Below are 16,826 nucleotides of genomic sequence, written 5' to 3'. Positions count from 1 at the left end.
AAGATGAAGAATTTCAAAGAAACCTGAATGATGTTGAACTCATTGCATGGAGATCTTTCAAGGCTGTGGTACACGGATTCCTCGGAAAGAAGAGAACTATGAGCAACTAGTGACAAACTTGCTGAAATGTTACAAGAACATGGGGTGCCAAATGTCATTGAAAATGCATTTCCTTCATTCCAATCTGAATTTCTTTCCTGAAAACTTAGCGTATGTCAGTGATGAACAAGGAGAGCGTTTCCACCAGGACGTATCTGCAATGGAAAAACGATACCAAGGTCGCTGGGACTCTACCATGATGACAGATTACTATTGGTTCCTTAAACGGGAAAGCAATCTGGAGTATAAAAGGAAATCACTGAGTGGCAAACATGTCTAAGTAACATATATTGTGTGTAATAATTACAACTATGTATGATGATATTGAATAAAACCAAGGAATTTAAAATGATGTAAACGTGACAGAAGTAAAAGATTTATATTTTCATAATCAGGACATTGATTTTGTTCAGAATAACATAACCAACTTTCGTTCCAGAGGTATGACGAAAAAAAATTGTCGGGCAGTGTTATTATAGAATGAAAAACTGACAGTACTTTGCAGTTGACTTTGAATTGCTTTAAATTCACACATAAACCAATTAGTTATAATAATAACAAAGAGAAAATCCTTAGATGGATAGCGGGGTAGCTTCAGGGCAGAAGGTTGTGATAAATGGTTATTCCTCATATTGGGTTGATGTAAGACGTGGGGTTCCCCAAGGATCAGTATGAGAACCACTGTTGTTTTTGATTTTCATAAATGCCATCGATGAAGGGATAGAGGGCGTAATGTCTAAATTTGCGGATGATGTTAGGATTGGTAGAGTAGTTAATGATTACCGCCAGCAGAGCTGCTTCAGAATGACCTAGATAGACCTCAGAGATGGTCAGAAAAATGGCAGCTATGCTTTAATCCAGCAAAGTGTAAAGAACCTGGGGAACAGTAACCCCAAAATAACTTATGCACTTGGCGGAGTTGAATTAAAGCAGGTAGTGGAGGAAAGGGACTTGGGTATTACAACACGGTCAGATATGAGAAGTTCTCAGCGCATTGTAGACTGGTTGCAAGGAGGGCCTGAGCGTGTAGCACAGTTGTTCACCGTCCTCCCTACACCGGGTGGAAAAGGCCTGGGTTCGAATCCCGTCGATGACGCGAAGAACTTTAGTGGGCTTTTTTCACTCCGTGCCTGAGTTAGTCGGTCTCAGGCGGAGATAGTAAGGTTTTTTCCCAAAAACTGTTTTTTTTTTCATCCAGCAAAACAGGCAAATCAACCAGAGAACACACGCTATTTACGGACACAATAAATATACGGGTAGATGTATTCATTTCATAATATTTTTTTTTTTTTTTGGTTGCAAGGAGGACCAATGGTGCCCTATCGATTATTTATCGAACAATCGCTAGTAAAGATAAGGACGTCATAATCCAATTATATATAAGTCTAGTGTTAGACCACACTTGGAATACTGTGTTAAAGTATGGAGACCACCCCTAAAAAAAGACATTGTTCTTCTTGAAAGGGTCCAAAGACGGGTAACTCGCCTGGTGAGATCGGCAAAAGGCGTCCATATGAAGAAAGACTTCGAATATGTGTGTTGCAGAGATTTGAAACTAGACACCTTAGAGGAGACTTGATTGAGGTGTTTAAGGCTCTGATAGGCATCAGTAAAATGAATGAGGACGAAATTTTCACGGATATAAATTATTCTAGAACTAGGCGCCATAATTTCAAGTTACGGGGGTTGGTTAGACTGGGTTGCGGGAAGTTTTATTTTGCCAGCGAGTTATAAATTACTGGAATAAGTTACCTACATGGGTGGTGGTAGAGGCTGACAGTCTGGGGAAATTCAATGGTTAGCTGGATAATTACCTAAGGCGGAGGGAAATGCATAGGTTGTCCATTTCTTTTTCTCTTATTAATTTTTATTATTATTATTTTTTTAAATTTTATTCTTCTTATTATTTATTTGTTTTTATTCTTATTATTGTGTTTTGTTTATTTTCTGTTATTTTATTTTATTATTATTTATTTATTATTATTATTTTTTTTTCTGGCTGGTGCAGCATAAGCCATTGGCTTCCTTGCACCATGTGGTCATTACTAATACTAATAAAAAAGGGTGTTTAGAGGAACAAAGTTTTCTACCAAGATAAGACAAACTTTTCGTGTGCACTGACAATTCATTATTGCAAATTCTAGAGATTGAAGGATACGTCTTTGTTTTATATAAAATGTAAACAAACACCTTTGTTACTATAAGTTGGTGAAAGGTACGTACATTAAAAGAACCGGGTTATCACATTCCATTGAAACCGTTTTGAATAAGCTCTGTAATTCGTATTGGCAGTGGCTTTCCCTTAGCGTTTTCGCTAATTTTCAGTTATCTACAGTAGAGAAAAGCGAGGATTTTCTCCACTCTGTTAAAGTAACTCCTTTATAATCATTGTTAATACATTCCCAGCAGACGTTGGTTGGAAAAGATAAAATTTTCGTTTTACTTGACAACTATAGCATTATTATCTTAGCGGTTTATAACTCACCGGCAAATCTATTTATCAAACTCGCGCACAAATTGAAACATCTTTATGCGAACGAAGAGTAAAGTAATTATAGCGCAGATATGAAAACGTTTGCAATAACTGATGGAACCACATATGAAATCCCTTTTCTTCACGGCAGCTCTTGTAATTGTTCACGCATGATATATAAGGTAAAGATCATTCACCTGTAGAAAATAAGATTAAGAATTTTTGGATTTTTAGGGGAGAATGCATTAAGAATATTACGTACGTTGATGCAAGTTTTACGCATAAGCTAATTTTCGAAAGTAATCTACATGTTTTACCGAGATTATACGGCAATCATGACTGCACCATTTCCTTTCCGGCAATTATCATATTTAATCTAAGAAATCGTTTCCTATTACCCTGTTGAACTTTGTTAAAATAGTCTCGCATCGATTCTACTCCTCCCCCTTCTTTTAGAAAGTTGCATTGAGTTTTAATGACTCACAATAATAAAAGTTGATTACGATACATCTGTTTTACTGGTAACCTTTTCATCTTTGCTGTGCAATGTGACCCAGGCTCGTTATACGAGCATAGTTGGCTCGCCAAGGGAGCCCAATTATTCATAATGATATAATTGTCTCAACAAGAAATTTAGCAAACATTCAAAATCTGATAGAAAGTTCACACGGATCCCTCCAGGCCCAGGACAACACACCACAGATAAGAAAGTAATTTTTTATATATAGAGTACAGGGGAGAGGTCAAAATTTTGTGAGCTTGTAAAGTTCGTTGTTGGAAAAACCGGATAATCTCAGCAGAAGACACGCCCATCTGCGAGAATGTCCTCTCATGGCTGCCACCATGAATGTCAAATAGAGGATGGATATTCATGGAGGAAGCCATGTTTGATGATAGCTACATCAGCACCGCCTGTGGGAAAATGATATTATTATCCTAATAAGATACAAGAAAGATGTACAATGGCAAATAATAAATATAACTTTGCAAACGAATTATGGGGTAATTATTTACGAAACATTTTCGTAAATATGGCGCAGAATTACATTCTATAGAAATGTTTTCATCCCGAATTATCAAGTAAGAAGTGGACAAACATATTGCCAAATCGCAAAATAATTATTAGGTACTGATATTCTAACGAATTATTTTTATTCTGTAGAAAAATTTAAAACTTGCACAATCTGAAAGTGAATTTATATAATATCACATAAATTAAATAGTGTTAACACGCTATTTTAATTATTTGTCTCAATCCAGAAATTCAAAGCTATATTCTTTCATATGGTTTTTATATAACGATTACTAAAATATTTTTTAGCTGAAATTTAATTTAATTAATTAATTAAATAAACAACTAAAATATGTGGAGCGTTAACCTAATTATTTTCCCGGAATGCCTTCTATATTAATTTTGTTCGTATGCCAACTTTCAGGGGAACTTTTCAGAGTCACTTTACCTTAGCAGATAATGCACAAAGCATTAATTAAAATAAACGCTCTTCTTTACGCTTAATCGAGTTACAAGGAAAGCTCTTTAGCTCTTATCTTTCCGTCATGATTGTTCTCCAGAGGTTTGTTTACATATTTGGGAGTATCCTAATTGATGATGGTGTGGGCATTTTTCTTAATTTCAGCCTAACATTGTTATGCTAAGCTTCTGTTATCTCATTTTCACTTGGATGCAACTGAGGAATTAAAATATGGTATCCTTTGGTGATTATCTCCTCTGATGTAATAGAAAGAAATAAGCTAAATATCTTTTTTAATATACCGTGGATAACAAACACCATTTTTTTATAAGGAAGTGTTGATTTGGAACTTGTTTTTGCTAGAGATTTTTTTTTATTTGTTGAACGTCAGTGGAATTTAATGATTTCCTATTATTAGGTACTGATAGAAAGTTCACACGGTTTTTGTGATTTTAATGCCGAAGATATTGGAAATTAATGTGTAATAATTGAGGTTTTCTTCTAATTTTCACTTTCGAGATTTTAATTTTAAGTTAAGAAGAGCGTCATGTCCTGTATAATGAACAGAGTATCAAATGAAAGGAAATTTTATAAAATACTTGGATGTTATTTCAAAATATCAGAATATTTTACCTCCATGAATGCAGAAATTTTGTCATCTCGGACAAAGACACGATTATCCAACTGTATAAAAGAGTGAAAATTAGAATCGTCTAATAAATATATAGATATTGAGGTGCCACTTTTTTCAGGATGGACTTGGACCTATTAGAACAAGGAAAAAAAACAGAAAAAATGCATGGTTGATACTGAAGAATATTGATACAATTAAAAATTACAACTTTGTAATTTTCAAATTCTAAAATTAGGAAAATTAATTTAAGTCTTTGCATTTGTGATTGACTAAAATGGTTCAGAAATAAACTCTCTCTCAGGTGGCACAAATTAGGGGCTATTTATTTAAACTGAGTGAGGGGATAATTGCGGACTATATACAAGATTTCCTTCTAGCCGCAATAATTATCCGTTGCAGAAAAAAAATAAACAGGTCATGAAATCATTTGGATACTAGAGAGTTTATGTAAAATTAAGGAAGGGTTGAACAGATACCTGAATTAAACAGGAGAATATAGGATAGAATATAGCGACCAGTAATTTTTAAGGCTCTGTTCCTAAACCAAGCTTCCTTGTATTATTGCATTGTTGAAATGCATGTAGATGTACAAAAATCAAAGAGATGCTATCCTTGAAACAAAAAGTTCTACGGTTACACATAAGGAGAGCAAGAGACAATGTGGATGTCATCTGGTTAGAACGAGGTTCACTATCTGCTAGGATGTGGAAAGGGTATTTTTAGCAACTTATTATTATCAGTCAGTTGTGTTGGGTTACCAAAAAAGGTTCATGTCTTTATGAAAATGTGGTACCATATCTTGGTACATTATTCAAAGTGGGCATAATGTACTGAAAGAATGCAGTCTGCGTAGTCTTATGATTTTTGATGCACAGGGCTCTGCTAAAAGAGCTAAACAGCGTGTTCTTTTGTAACCAACTCCACCTACTGAGAGAACTGTAATAAATAACATTCTTTTTTATACTCTGATATGGCCATGAAGTCAGAGTAGTTCATATTTAATTATTTTACAATAAGCACAATTGTTAACTGCATTTAGCAGTCATGTGAGCTTGAACCACTGTCCACTCAAATGAGTATGCATTAATACTGTCGCCCTTGGCCACTTAGCTACGTGGGGGTCTATCCATAACGATCCTAAGGTGGAATCGACATTTAATTAAGATGGTAAGGCACTCAAACATTTTCTTTCATGTCGTAGAATATTTACGGGATTGAAAGCCAGAAACAGTTATCCGTGGTTTTTATTTGATTTCGTTTAGATTTTTTTCGTAAAGGCAATTAAGGCTATAGGGCGTCATTGAATGTAGGATTTCTCCATTTAGTCATCCCAATTTATGGGGTGAAACTTCCAAGCGTTTCTGGAGGAAAACTTCACGATTCTCGGCTAAGACTGATTAACTCGACCACAGTAACAACAAACTCATGAGTTCATGTTTAGATGGGTTTACAAAACAGACCTTTCTCATACGTCGTAAAAGACAGCAATCGGAATCATTCTACTACTCGCGAGTGTCAGTGAATCACCTCGCTGTTTTCGTAATATGATTTTTAGGAGTTGTCAAACCTGTTAGGAAGTATATTTCTATATTAATAACAACTTACGTAACAAATTATGCCTAATTAGAATGCATGGACATATTTTTAAAACAGGTTCTTTTTATACTATGGTGCAGATACCTATGACAAGGTGTAGTTTTCAATTAATAACTTTAATATAATTATAATATGATAAATATAACTATTTTAGTGACAGCTGATATACCTCTGACAACTTAAAATTATTTTGCATATTTTGTAGTACTTTACGGGTTCAATCGTGCACTATGTTTACCAACGACCACGTATACGTCACCACAGTTAGCCTTTACACATCTCAGATTACGGAAATATGAAATGAACCCAACTAAAAAGAGATGATGAGTTGGATGTTCGATATGTTTCAATGTTCCTTAAACTTATATAGGCTTCTATTCTTGGGGTTTAACTTCTCCATATACACTCTCTATCTCTCTCAATTAAACTACAAACACAAATGTATTTATAGTTTCAAATGATACAGAAATATACTACAGCAGTTTGCGGAATATGACCAAAGAATTTTGACTAATAATTTTAGCATCCCTGTAAGAAAGCAGTTGATTAAGTAATATCATCTGGTGTGCGCAGAAGAAACAGAGACACCCTTCTTCTGATCACATAAGATGAAAGCCAGAGATCCTAAGACAAATTAGACAGAGAAGTTAGTCAACTAAACCTATTACTAACTATATATGGTGTCATTAATAATAGGCAATAGCAGATGACTCTGCGTATATCACTAAAGATGATGGTGATTGCAGCTTACCCACATGATGGGACATCCTTTATTTGTGATCTTGAAAGAGACATTTTAGATGAGCATCATTATGTAGAACATATCTAAGTCTCGTATCCTTAGAAAACAATCCTAAATTATTCCCATATACATATCGAGCCTAATTTTTTCTGCTGTATGAATAATAACGTTTTTTTTTAAAAAATAAATGAAGGACCATACATATATTTAAGTCTCGCACGTGTAGCCCCACATGGTTTCGCAAATACAGACATGTGGCAAATTTTACCAAAGGAGAAAGTAAGAAAATTAATATCATTATTTTATATAACTGTCCCATATTTTAAAAATAGCACTTCGATTCCTCAGGATTATCATTTCCACATATGCACTGTTTTATGGACAATTTTGTTTCTTTAGAAGGTATAATTGCTTTGTCAATACACAAGCTTTCTTCAATGTCCTGCAGCTGAGTTTTTTTCTTTCCATTACTGGGTCATCGGCGTGGATATTACTGATGTCTGCTTTACGAGTACGAAATAAAAATTTGTTTCATTTTCGATGCAAGAATGATTACTGACAGTAAGATGTGCAGATTACATATCAAAAAAGATATATAATGGAAAGATGGATAAATTTTTAATATTTCTTAAAATATAGCTCGCTAACCAGTAACTCGATATTTCCAGGAGATAGTTATGTTTGACAATACATTTTCCTCAGCGAAAAAGGGGATTACTTTTTGGATTGCATTGAAGAGTAGTACCCATAGGGGTGATAGTAACCGTGAAGTGAAACCCATGCAATCAACCATCCATGAAATACAGAAGAAAATGAAATTCTGTAATAAGGTTACCATTACTCTATCTGGTGGTATGTGCTACTAATAGGAATACAGATTCTGAATTGTCATATTCACATTTATATATGTAAATATTGATTCAGACAAAACTATGAAAAATTCGTTGGTTATTTATAATAATAAAAGAGCCTACTAGTCTGTATTTGAACTATACACTACCGAATATATGGTATGCCTACACCTCCGTCAAATCTCAAAGAACTGTGTGACACACTCATGTCTACATGGTACTCCATTCCTGCACAACGTTTTTAGCATCTTTTTCAATCCATGCCTAGACGAATTCAGGCTGTTTCGAAGGCTAAAGGAGGCTTAACACGCTACTGGGTAGGTGTACCTAATAAAGTGGCAGCACACTGTATATGGCGCAATATATTGTTTAAGTCGCTGATGCACGTAGAACCGAACAACAACTACCGTGACAATAAACATAATATCCAGAGTTTTAGCTACAATATAGCACTGGATATTGTAGCTTTAACTCTTAATTTGCAAGCATTAATAAATTATTCCCTGATGATTTGTAACCCATCTCCTCCCCATAGTGAAACAATTCTTGATTTGGTTACTGATTGTAGAGTTAGATCCTTGAAACTGCAATGATACTAAAAATCAAATTTAATCACAAATTAAAGGAAACACTTACCAACCTCCGATAAAGGTTTGTAAATTATTAACTGGTGATTAACACTTTGACCAGTTGGAATGGTCTCCAACGGATCAAACCACCACCTGCCGAGAGAACTGTAAAGGATTACGCAAGGTGGATGTACGTGGTGAGCGAAATATGCATGGCGTTATAGGATCACCGGCAAGTCTCTGTGAGACAGTTGACATCGCAATACAGTATGGAGAATGCAAGAACAATATTTCAAATAACGATACCCCGCACACTGAGACGTTTGGGTTTCCACAGCAGAGGTGCCAAGTTTCACCCAAGAGAAACCCTCTCTTCACTCATGACCCTCATCGACTGGGATTGCTGTGGTGTTAACAAGATGCTAGTTGGACACTAGAGGACTGGAAACAAATGTTCTGGTCGGATGAGTCTAAATATTCGGTATGACATGCCGACGGACGCCTTCGTGTGTGGTGCAAGCAACACGAGTTCATGGACCTATTGTGCATGGCGCCCACTGCCCAGGCAGGTGGCGGTGGAATGGGGCATGTTTTGATGGCAAGAACTAGGACCCTTGGTCAGCATGGACCAACGCTTCACTGGGGAGGTCTACCGGCAGCTCTTAGGAGACCACGTGGACTCTGATATGTTGCATGTTTTTCCGGACAGAAACAGAATCTTCCAAGACAATAATGCGCTGTGTCATCGGGGCCCGACTGTGCACGAGTGCTTTAAAGAACACAATGAGGATAGTTTCGTCCACGTAACCGTCATTTATTCTGACAATGTGGAAAACCTTACAGGCAGCATGGCTGCAGATACCTATAGATGTATGCAGGCATCTAGTGGTGTCAATCCCTAGGCGAATAGCGGCTGTTATCCGTGCGAATTGGCTCAACAAGATATTAGGTAGGTGGTAATAATTTAGTGATCACTCAATGTATAACTTTCATTAATTTTTTTATTTAATCAACAACTCAGATGTTGTAGGACTGCATCACACCAGTGAAATTGAATAATTAAACCTGCACACAGCAATTAATAATAATAATAATAATAATAATAATAATAATAAACCATGCTCAACAATAGCAAGTACGGATATAACCTCAAAGAAGGAAGGAAGAACCTGTACACCCTCACCCACCTGATGTACATGGATGACATCAAGCTCTACGCGGGAACCGAAAAGCACCTCCAGCAACTACTCCAGATCACCGAAGAATTCAGCAAGGACATCAGGATGGAATTTGGTCTAGACAAATGCAAGACCCACGGATTGCACCAGGGAAAATTAGTCAACCGAAACTACCAGCTGCAGACCGGTAAAGAGATCGAAGCTATGGCAGAGGGAGTGGCCTACAACTACTTGGGGATGAAGCAGGCTGAGCAGTTACAGCACAAGGATATTAAGGCCTACCTGACCGAAAAATACCATCAGAGACTCAGAAGCCTGCTGAAAGCAAAGCTGAATGGAACACAGTAAAGCCATGAACACCTATGCAGTCCCAGTGCTAACATACTCCTTCGAGGTTATAGATTGGACTAACCTCGAGCTGGAGGATATCATGAGAAAGACAAGGACAATGATGACCCAGAGCCGCCAGCACCCGAAATCTGCCGTGGAGAGACTGGCAATTGCCCGGGAAGAAGGAGGAAGGGGCCTGATAGACCTCATTGAGCAACAGAAGACAGCGATAGTTAACCTGAAGGATTACTTCCGGAAACACACAGCAGCACTCCACCAGGCCATAAGTAAGACAGACAAACGGTGTACCCCACTCAACCTAAACGAGGAGTCCCCCCAACCGGGAGGTACAAACGAAGCTAGAAAGATGGGCAGAGAAGAATTTCCATGGCAGACACTACAATGATCTCCATCAAGATCACATAGATAAAATTGCTTCCAATGCATTGCTCACGAGCGGAACCCTCCTCCCCGAGACTGAAGGATTCATGCTCGCCATCCAAGACCAGGTAATCAACACCAGGAACTATAGAAAATACATAGCCAAGGAGCCCGAAGTGTTCGATGACACATGTCGACGATGCTATCTGGCCTCAGAAACGATCCAACACATCACCGCGGGGTGTAAGGTGATCATCTAAATTTAATACACTCATAGACACGACCAGATAGCCAGGATAATACATCAGAAGCTAGCAAGGAAATACCAGTTGATCAAAGAAATTGTACCGTACTACAAGTACGGTAACTCAAAGAAATTGTACTTTTGGTAACCCAAAGAAATTGTACCGAACTACAAGTACTAGAGACCCCTACCCGCAAGCTGTACTGGGACCGCGCCATAATAACGGATAAGACAATCCCACACAACAGACCGGACAACCCTTGTGGACAAGAAGGTGTGTGTGGGGGGGAAATGATAGTCCTTAATAAATATACATATGTCTTTACTCTTCTTTAATTTTTTTTGAATATTAATAATAATAATGCTTTATTAAATATTTCTTATTTGTTCTGTTCCCTTATAACTATACAGACCTCTATTCCTTACACCCCCACGTACACATCTGACTTTGCTTCACAGGAGAACTCCAGATTCAAGGGAACTTCTCAATTATGTATAATTCCCTTCGGAAAGGCTGAGTGTTCAGGAATAACAAACACACAAATTATTAAACAACAAAGTTTATTTACATATATATACAACATAATATACAATTGAATAAAAAAAACATGTAATATGACATACAAAGTTAAATCAAGGATACCTTGCATAAATTATTCTTATTCCTGTTTCCCTTCACTAGCTAGCTAATCTGAGTTGACCATTATATGAAAACACTTGATTCATTCTTCTTGCCCTAACTAACTCCTAACACTTATACACATTCACCATACCTATTTCATTTACTCCTTGGATACAATTCCGTTTCATATATTAACAATCAATATGCTACTTTCATCATTATACTCTGTGTTCTCACCATTCTGTTGCAATATACTGAAGACCAATCTTAGGTTTTACTTTAAATTAATCTCACTTTTCTATAAAATATTATACTTGTAAGATTTTACATCTTACAAAGGAAAAGGCTACCTATCTGATTGACATAGCGGTACCCAACACTGGCAACCTCCAGAAAATCCACGGACCTAAGACAGAAGATCAAAGGGATGTGACATATGCAACAAGTAACGACCATCCAGATCGTTGTGACAACCACCAGTATGGTGCCAAAAACCCTACATAACAGTCTAGGAGCAATAGGTCTTCCAGAAAACTCATACAAGGAACTCCTGAACACCCGTAGGACAGTCAGAGAGTTCCTAGACCAACAGTAACACCAGACATAACAACAACCACCCTGTGTACTTGGTAGCAATACCTGTCACGAGGTTGAATCCCCAACTGGGAGAAATAATATATATAAGCGCAATAATAATAATTTTGATTACTGCATCCCAAGCTTCAAAGCTAGGTATTTTAATTATACGAGGGCTGTTCCAAAACCAGTGTACCTACTGGTGACTAGGAACCACGTGACGTAAGCTAGTTATAAAAAGAGAATAGGTCACTTGTACAACAACAGCAGTTTCGTAAATTAACTTGAATGGGAAACATGTTTCTCTGTACGGAGAAATGTAAGTGCGTGCTGCAGGCGCTCCGAGTTATGTTCGAGAAGAAAGATGAAAAACAAGCTCAGGGGCCTCCTACAATTGGTACCGTAGTGCGCAGAGGTTTGGGGGAACGCTGGTAAGGAATGTAAGTGTCAGCTGCTACTACTTTTTGAACAACCACTGTAGTATAAGCGAAGCAATCTTCATTTATATTTTTCGAAATTAGAACTTATGATATGATTTATTCCATTTATTAGATGTCATTCTTATATTCCATTTTTATATGTTTGAATGTAACTCTACTGAAGCAGATTTTAATTCGAAGACGCAGACGCCATCTGCTTAGTACAATATATTTTTTGTTATATCTTTTCTCTTGCAGAAATGCAGTTTAATATCAAAAGTTGTATTATTGCTTATTATTCTTCTCTGCTTTGCTACTACTTAATTTTTTCCCTTTAGTGTCAAGGACGTACAATGTTGAACAAAGTCTCAGAACGAAGTCATTTGTTTTCCTATTTTACCAAAATTTTCTCAACAGTTCTCTGCGTGCAGTTTCCACTGCTGACCTCGCGGAAAGGTTTGAATCAGCCTTAAGTGTATTCAAACTACGCTACAACTTTGTTATGGATCTGCACATACACCCCGAAAGCAATAAGGCGAGAAGTAAGTATCAATTTCCCGACATACAGCAACACATGCACGTTTTTATGCATTTTTTCCTTTCCTTTTGTAATTTAGGTAATGGACGAATACTGGAACACAGATGTGCTAGAGTTTGGAGCAATAAATATTACAGGATTCAGGATCATGCAGCCGAATGGTTTAGAGGTCCGACAGTTTCTCAACATCTGGAAGTATTTGGACCCATATAGGTGGCCAGGAGCAGGAACAAAATATATTTCAGTAAGAATTTCATTTTTTTCCCTGTGATTTCTTTTTTTGCATAACCACCACCACAAATACCGAGAGCATGAATTACACAGTCACATTTAAAGTTCTTTAAACAGAAAGAAAAATTTATTAAGTAACTTAATAAAATAGCCTTCCTACATTTCACTTAAAAACTAATAAAGACAGATTTTCCTTATGGTTCATTGTCATCTTATGTTGTTGTTGTTATTTGGTTTTTAGGAGCATTAGGAACTAAGGCCATATTGCTCCGGGAATATGCGGTGGTCATTCCCTGACCTTTCCGCATCCTCCGTATTTGGTGGTGACGGGCTCGAACCCCGGTTTAATCAAGAAGCGTGTGCTACGCACTGCCGCTCCTGGCTACGGAGGCGCCTTGTCATCTTATGAAAAGTATCGTTAAGAAACAAGCGAATACCGATCTCTGTGCTTGCTTTTAGGATTTTTCCCAAAGGCAGCGAGTAGCGTGTTTGTGGTTGCCATAGCACACACGCACGTTCGAATTGACCATGGTCCGAGCTTACGTGACTAAATACGGTTAATGATTTAATTCATTTTAAAAATGATAAGTTGTAAACTCCTCCGACTTACGTCGCTGTGCTGACGTATACCAGTCGTTGGGGTTAAATATGGTGGTGAGGATGTAGAAAACCTGCGACTAATACGAGTATACTATTTTGTCATTATTGAAATGTGTACGAAAAAGCAGTGGCGTTTATGGCCCTTGATGTGAAGCCTCATTCAAAAACGGAGGAATAACAAATGCACGTTACCCAATAATTTCATATGGGTGCAGAGGAACTTCGTGCATCCCGTGGGGATTGCCAGGTGTAAATTCTTCACCTGTAGGTACCGTAACCTCCTTTCAAGTGGAAATGGTCTTCAGCTGTCTATGAAAAACTTTCTACTGCCGAGCAATATTTGTTCGAGAAACTGCACTGTAAAGGTCATTCGAATTGACAGATCACCACACAGAAGTTGCTGAGATGAGTCACTCATAAGCCATGGTTCCATCACTAACTGAATCTCGTTTCGGCAATTGAAAATCACAGTGAATCGTACTTGGTGATATGAGGCAAATTTCCCAAATGAGATTTTTCGATCGAGATGCACACATCCCGCAATCCAAACGCAAGCGATTAGAACTCGTGTGTAATTACAAATATATTTACCATTTTGGCTTCTATCAAATCGCATTCCACATCGCTACTATCAATAGCATTCTGGTACATCGGTTTAGACACTGATGGAAACACGATTTATGTGGATATGAGCGTACCCTTCATCGCTCAAACTTTTGAATCGTGAAATGGCAGGCCGAAAAAGACCCGCAGTGCCATTAATTCTCCTTCTCTGTCGCCACAGAAACAAACCCCCCCAAATGAATTGTTCTCAAATTTGATCTCAAACATGCGTTTCACGTTCAGGCACACTACAAAATGTCGCAATATGATTCTATAATTATATGCCTAAAACCCGACAACAAAAACAACTGCTGTTTCCTTTTATATATATAGAATATTATATTATCTTATATTGTTATTAATGATATTTTGTTAATAAATTAAATTAACATATTATTTTTCCATTATGATTTATATTACAATGCAAAATAAGTTCTATAAATTGATCTGACTAATAACTATTTTACAGGCAGATGTTGCTTTGATGTATGACGGAACTAAAGTCATATTAGATGCTTATAGTCGTCTTCTTAAAAAGCAACCAGATATCTTTCGAAATAATTTCCGTAGGGGGGAAGTGTACAATAATGGTACAAAAGGAATCGATTGCCGCCATGTTCCAGTTATGCCATGGGAACACGGAGATCGGATTAGCAGATATTTCAGAAAGGTAAGATTTCAAGTCTTTATGGGATAGGTTGGGTTGGAAAAGGAGATTTCTTTCTCTTTTTCCCCTAAGGACAAAGAAATACAATTTCTGTCTGTGAAATAAAATATGGGTCATTTTTTTAAAATAAAAAATGTGACTGAATGCAATTATATATGTAATTAAAAGAAGTAAAATAAAGATCGGTTGTTGAAAAGAAAACTGGATTCTTATTGACACCAAATATTTCTAAATAATATAGAAACTTAATACATATTAACATTTAATTTTACAGTACTGTACTTTGTCTTTCGTTGTCTCTGTAAAAACACGGTTATATTTGGGTATTAATTGATGGGAAAAAATGATTTACAAAAAAAAAAATCAATAAAAATTAATAGTAAGTAATTTTAATTAAAAAAATGGTCAAAAATTCAAATTTATGTTTATTTTTAATCTTAATACATTTTTATGTATTTATTAGCTAAAATCGCAAATATATTGAACCACCTTTTATTTTATTTTACTTTGTCTCTTGGTCAACGTGATGAACTGAAATATCAATACGTGGAAGTATCCCCCCCCCCGATGAGAAGCCAGTAATCCTTGAACCGGTCACCGGGGAAACCTGATGCTGCCCGAAGTTACCAAGAATAGGTAACAACAGTCTTCCCTAATAGGGAAGCGTTGCCTATTCGAAAAGTTATGAGTTGTGTGAGTTTAAGGAGTTACTGTCCCTTTCATTCTTCTGCAACGTTTCTTTTCTTCTTCCCCTGCTACTATTACTTTCCTCTACTTTTTTGTTTTCCAAAGAGAGGCATGTGGATAATAGAGATGATGTATCCCACACTAATGCATCGATAGGTGGAAAACAAAACATGTACCGTTTTTTTTGTTGTTGTTGTTGTTTTTGTATTTTTTGAGTTACACAAAATACAATTATTAGACTTTGCAGTACAGTACACATCTTCCAACCTGGTCAATATCGGAAGTTCTTCAGGAGCAAAAATATATCTAAATTTCTTTCTCACTTTTTTTATTTATACTCCATTTTAATGATTTACTTTTTTCGTTATTTGGATTATTTTGGCGAAGTATATTCACTTTCATGCACCATGTAAAATAATATTATTTAAAAATACATTAGTATTTCTTTATACGAATTGTACAATGTATTGATTCTCATGAACAGACAGATAAGGTTGGTAAGGCATTATTCGAAAAATGGGTTCTCTGTGAAAGTGCTTTTTTTCATATTTCAAATATCAAATAATTTAAGCTTGGGGTCGACAAAAATATTTAAATGAAAAGGTAGGCCCTTCGGTAAGTGAAGCTTGAACACTGCATTACTCGTGATCAGTGTTGAAATGAATTATGAATATTTCTTTGCATACTTACATCTTTTCCCTCTTATTATGTACAATCAATCAGACATAACTTATTAAGGTACTTCCCATTTCTTTAATGGTGGAGGATCAAAGATTTGATTTACAATATAAAATTTTAAAAAATAAATGATGGTACTTAAATAATTACACTTACTTTATTTCTATGCTTATATTGGTTATCATTGATCACAGACTACCCATAATTTTCCGACCTCAGTTAAGCAAAATAAAAATCAAAAAAGCGGATTTTAATACAATAGCAAATTTTAAAAATGTTTTCTGATTCTTCGACTGCTATAAGTAACCTGAAATCTTAACACCTCACCTCAATCAAAATGTACATTAAGAAAGTTATTGCTTAATTTAAAGATGGTTCTACTATAGCAGGCGTTAAATTTTGAGCAGGGCCCTGTCTATTCAGTAAATATCTTACTATAATATGACTCTTAGCTTATTCTATTATTAAACTTATACATGTGCATTTCCAGTCAGTGGCCTGAGTAGTGGGTATCTTTTTGGTCCATCTCCTTTCTCCTCCAGTCTTTAATATATATTATTATTTGTTTTTCATTATGCGCATTATTGAATATTATATTGGTTGGAACCAGCCGTCACTGCTTGAAATTCGTTCTTT

The 16,826-nt window shown here is 36.3% G+C and overlaps 1 protein-coding gene across 2 annotated transcripts in view; it reads left to right on the top strand.

Moving 5' to 3' along the window:
- Positions 1 to 16,826, top strand: part of LOC150088046 (glutamate receptor 1-like) — a 630,662-nt gene that overhangs the window by 457,627 nt on the left and 156,209 nt on the right. For both annotated transcript variants that reach the window (XM_090369308.1, XM_090369309.1), the window contains exons 5-6: positions 12,804 to 12,968; positions 14,628 to 14,828. In XM_090369308.1, coding sequence (XP_090225434.1) covers positions 12,804 to 12,968; positions 14,628 to 14,828 — 366 coding nt within the window. The remainder of the gene's footprint in view (positions 1 to 12,803; positions 12,969 to 14,627; positions 14,829 to 16,826) is intronic.

Source organism: Mastigoproctus giganteus, chromosome 3 (genome assembly GCF_048544385.1).
Source record: "Mastigoproctus giganteus isolate SK-2022 chromosome 3, ASM4854438v1, whole genome shotgun sequence".
Taxonomy (NCBI): domain Eukaryota; kingdom Metazoa; phylum Arthropoda; class Arachnida; order Uropygi; family Thelyphonidae; genus Mastigoproctus; species Mastigoproctus giganteus.
Note: the sequence above shows the minus strand (reverse complement) of the source record. Positions and strands in the feature narration are given on the sequence as shown.